This window comes from Lithobates pipiens, unplaced genomic scaffold (genome assembly GCF_037356315.1).
Source record: "Lithobates pipiens isolate NorthernLeopardFrog02 unplaced genomic scaffold, aLitPip1_a1.2 Scaffold_30, whole genome shotgun sequence".
In the NCBI taxonomy this organism is placed as follows: domain Eukaryota; kingdom Metazoa; phylum Chordata; class Amphibia; order Anura; family Ranidae; genus Lithobates; species Lithobates pipiens.
This window is the reverse complement of record NW_027507791.1, coordinates 97,604,573-97,609,652: the sequence shown is the minus strand read 5'-3', so window position 1 is coordinate 97,609,652 and position 5,080 is coordinate 97,604,573. Positions and strand designations below refer to the sequence as shown.

Below are 5,080 nucleotides of genomic sequence, written 5' to 3'. Positions count from 1 at the left end.
AAAAGGGCCAATGGGAAGTCTTCCTGCAATTTTTAAAACTTGAAGGGATCCTTTCCGATTCTACACTAAAATCCACTTAAACTGCTCAGACACAGTGCCACCTGACCTTTCCAGAGACCAAGAGCCAATGGGAAGTCTTCCTGCAATTTTTTAACCCGAGGGGATACTGGAAACCATGCTGCCACAATCCCACGAGGCAAGGGGGGCTTGAAACTGTTTTCCCCCCTTTTCCTTACATTCCTGTAGCAATGTCCTTAGTAAGGTTCAGAGAGTTCCAGCGCCTGTTCTTGCTCTAGCTTTCTAGAACTGACATGTCTTAATATCCTTACAAGCCAATGGCGAAAAGCTAAGTTTCAAGTAAAATTCTCTTGGTAGTTGTCTATATTCACCATGAGGCTATTCATGAGTAACCTGAGGCTAAGACCAGGTTCACATCTGTGTAGTTCTATTTAGATGAGTTGTGTTCTAGGTGCATTACTGTAGAACTTTAAACTTTGTTTCCCTGCAAAGGTAAAGCATAATAGGCTACTATGCATCACATTAGCTTACGTGACACAGGAGCCAGCGATGTCCCTGATTTCCTCGCCAGCTGGAAGTGTCCATCTTCCTTCCGGAGTCATGGATTCCGGCTCTGTGACTGGCTGGAGTCACGGCATGTCGTTTAATGAAAACGGCACACCGTGACCCTTCTAAAGTGTGCATGCGCCGAGTATATATATATATATATATATATATATATATATATATATATATATATATATATATATACTCGGCGCATGCACAGAAGAAATCCTCGCACGGGGAATTGTAGGTTTAGGAGATATTTACAGCACCTACAGGTAAGCCTTAATCTAGGCTTACCTGTAGGTGAAAGTGTGTTGTAAGGGTTTACAATCACTTTAAATAATTCACATTTTTATGAAAGCACATCAATGATGCAGCAATCAGGTTTTTTTTTTTACTGCACAACGCCTAAATCGCATCCAAACAAGTGTGAACGGGGCCTAAGGCTGTAGGTTTTCAAATGTGACTTATGGACCTGCAACACTCACCACAACAATATCTGACATAGAAAATGTCTTTTAACATTTCAAATCATCCTCGCCATTTAAACTGACAGCTCTGTGTATAAGTGGTGTTTGCTGAATGACACCCACAAATGAAAATGTTAATGGGAAAAAGATATTGTAAGTCACGCAGGGAAAGAGTGAGCATCACGCAGGACCAGAATAGAACACGGAACTGTGAGCAGAAACAAAAGACGGTCCTACATCATTGATTTTCTTTTGCATGACAGTCCGCGTAATGCTTTGAAACATTAAACACGGTAGGGGTTAAGCAAAAGAGAAAGCTATAAAAACAAAAAAAGGCAAATACATTCCCCAGAGAAGAGACAACAGATTGTGAGGGAGATTTTTTTTCCCCTCCCTACACAGCAAGGAGCAGGTCCTTCTCATTTCAACCTTCAGCATCTTACACCCCCCTGCATCCTCACATTCTGCAGTGTTAGAAATTTCAGCTGTGCCCCAGAGCTACGCTTTCCTCAGCTTTTGTTACTGTGTAATAACTGTTTCTGATGCTTTCTGATCAGTGAATCACTCAGCCACTGCTCCTCCTTCAGCCGCTGCTTTTCATCTACCGTCTGTAACAAACATTGCAGCTCCAGAGATTTCATGCTACTCTTGGCTGAGGAAAGGATTGCTGCAGACTTCAAGAGCTTCTTCATTTTTGCATGTTACCTAAGTGATGGAAGAATGTGAATTCTATATAAAGTGATAAGATCACCCTTGTACCTGGAGATCTAACCTGATGAATTTGCTGACATGGATAGAAAAGGAAAACAAAATGACAAATTTAAAATCTCTGCTGAGAGGATTTGACTATGTATTGTGAGCTTTTATCAACAAAAACAACTCAACTCTATTGCAGCAATGCTAGCTTTAAAGCAAGGGCAGATTGTGCCTACCTGTGACTTGTGTAACCTCAAAAGAGAAGACTGATTTTTAAATTTTTTTTATTATTAATTTAGCCTTTCTAAATAAATTTCAAGATGCTGCAAAACAATACATCCACATTACTGGGCAATGCTTTAGAGTTGACTTTGAGCAACAGCTCCCGGAATAGCACTTCTACGGAGTCTCCTGGAATTGCAATCTTTATTTCATTTGTCTATTCTTTAGTTTGTATTGTGGGATTGTGTGGCAACTCTATGGTAATATATGTCATCTTGCGTTATGCCAAAATGAAGACTGCCACAAACATCTATATTTTAAATCTGGCCATTGCTGATGAACTTCTCATGCTGAGTGTACCTTTTTTGGTGACATCTACTCTCCTCCGGCACTGGCCATTTGGCTCTCTGCTCTGTAGGCTCGTTCTGAGTTTGGACGCTATGAACATGTTTACCAGTGTCTACTGCTTGGCGGTTCTTAGTTTGGACAGGTATGTGGCAGTAGTCCATCCCATAAGCGCTGCTCGCTACAGGCGGCCAAGCGTGGCAAAGATGGTGAACCTTGGAGTTTGGCTCTTTTCAATTCTTATCATTATGCCCATTGTAATCTTCTCCAGTACAGCGCCTAACAGTGACGGGACAGTGGCTTGCAATGTACATATGCCTGAACCTTCTCAACGATGGGTTGTGGTCTTTGTACTCTATACATTTCTGATGGGCTTCCTCCTTCCTATGGCTGCCATCTGTCTCTGCTATATTCTCATTATCACTAAAATGAGGGTCGTGGCTCTGAAGGCTGGTTGGCAGCAACGACGCAGATCTGAGCGTAAGCTGACACTTATGGTAACTGTAGTGGTGACAGTTTTTGTGGTCTGCTGGATGCCTTTCTATGTAGTGCAGTTAGTGGGTGTCTTTGCCAGGAGGGGGGACACTACAATCAGCCAGCTCTCTGTTGCACTGGGTTATGCCAACAGTTGTGCCAATCCCTTCCTCTATGGTGTCCTATCAGACAATTTCAGGCGGTCTTTTCAGAAGGTCTTGTGCCTTAGCTGGATGGAAAATGCCACAGAAGAACCAGTGGACTACTATGCCACAGCATTGAAAAGCAGAGCTTATAGTGCTGAGGATCTCCAGAATGGCATGCTGACAACAGGCAGCACATACCGCAATGGGACCTGCAGCTCCAGGACTAATTAGAGGAAATACACTTACATCTAAATGAAGTTAATGATTCATTTACTCTATGCCTTTCATGACAATGAACATTCATAGGAATAACTACTCCAATGCAAACTGCAGTTAAGAAGGGACTTATTTTACTGCGTTTTATAGTGTTACCAAAATACCATTTTGCACTGATAGTTTAATATTACAATCAATCTAATAATAACATCAGGCTAATTAATAAGCCAGTGCAAACAGCAGTAACCCATAACAACCAATTAACAACTACCTTTCAAACTTTAAAGCAGCTAGAACAACATAAGGTGAATCGCAAATGGTTGCTTTGGGTAGCTAAACTTTGCTTTATTCAGCTCTGTTTACTGTTTAATTTTAGAGCATTTTCTGTAATTAAGGTTGTGATACGTTATTTAGCATAATTTTCATCCATGACAAATTGCAATAGTACTAATATTTTAATGTTACGCTTCAAAGGTTAATATATCAACTACACCAATTTGCTTTGTTTTCAAGGGTGGAAAAACACTTTAGAATTCACAAAGTAAAGCTGCTGACATTATCAGTAAGTGGCGGGTGACCTAGTAATATCAGGATAACGAGAGCCTCATCTGTATTCTTGACTTGACATACACTAACATCTCAGTTTTGGGGTTTTCTTATGTGCAGCACAAAATCCTCATGAATATTTAGCATGTTTAAAGTTGATTTCTCTGTTATTTTGTTTGTCTACGATGGAATTTGGATCATTGTTTTGCTGTAAGCTCAAATACTGACTGTTGCAGACAAATATTGTTGATGTTTGCAAAGTTCACATGGATCAGTTGAAGGTTCTATCCTTCCTCATAAAACTCAGAGTCCACACAAGAAAATGATCATTTGTGTTGAAAAATAAACCCATTAGGCGTCGGGGCAGTTTTCATAACACACATAATTTAGCTGCTGTTATCTAGAGATTTATACAAAGTTTTCGCCGGTGCTTTAGTGATAGAGCTGATGCTTTAATGGAAGAAAATGCACTTTGTCGTTTGGTCATAAAAGGTTAAGTGGTTTGTTGTGCCTCACGCATTGTGCCAATACCTGTCATTTTTGTTACACCTGTGTTCATGCTGCTGCAAGATTACAGAAAGTATGAGAAATCCATATGTAAACAAATGCTTTTTCTTACGATTACATAGCTGAAGTATTGACTTGCTATCCATTATTACACATAAATCGATTTTGCATACTCAATTTTGTCTAGATTCATTTATTAATAATTTTAGAAATGCGATTGTCATTTTCAAAATAATTACAGCAAACATTTTTGCAAGCCAAAATATAGCAATGGTATATTAAAAGCAAAAATGCTTTTAAAATGAATGAAATACAAAAAACAGATCTATAAAATATATGGTGTGTGTGTTTATACTGTATACAGGCTGTATATATATACATATATATATATATAGATATATAGATATACATTTAAAAAAAAAGAGTCCTATAAAGAAAGGTACTAGGTCCGAAAATGGTGTATAATGATTGCACCTGTTCTAAGTAACAACACATACCCTGCTTTTATGAGTTCAAGTGAGGAATCTTGCATGTTGTTTCCTGGACACAGGAGAATTTAATTTGTTTAGTATCTGTCTGACTGCTTTCACCTCTAAGTTAGGTGGATCGATGACATTCCAGGTTGCAATGCCTTTTACTGGATTTGCAAGTAATGGGGATAATAAATGAATGTATACCAGTGGCGGCTTAAGTTTTAGTATGGGGGGGGGGGCACCAGACCCCACCCTTCCTTTTTGACCCCTCCCACATCTCAAAAGCCCCACCCACAATATAGGTCAGCATTACAGACAGAGTACATAGGTCAGCATTGAGTATATAGATCAGCATTACAAATCTGGTATATAGGTCAGCATTACAAATTGGGTATATAGGTCAGCCTTGGGTATATAGATC

At 39.4% G+C, this 5,080-nt stretch overlaps 1 protein-coding gene across 1 annotated transcript; it reads left to right on the top strand.

Annotated features, from left to right (window-relative positions):
• Positions 1-1,581: 1,581 nt before the first annotated feature.
• SSTR1 (somatostatin receptor 1) lies at positions 1,582-4,363 on the top strand. The gene has a single exon (XM_077464671.1). The coding sequence runs from the start codon at positions 2,051-2,053 to the stop codon at positions 3,146-3,148; it is 1,098 nt and encodes a 365-aa protein (XP_077320797.1). The 5' UTR covers positions 1,582-2,050; the 3' UTR covers positions 3,149-4,363.
• Positions 4,364-5,080: the final 717 nt, after the last annotated feature.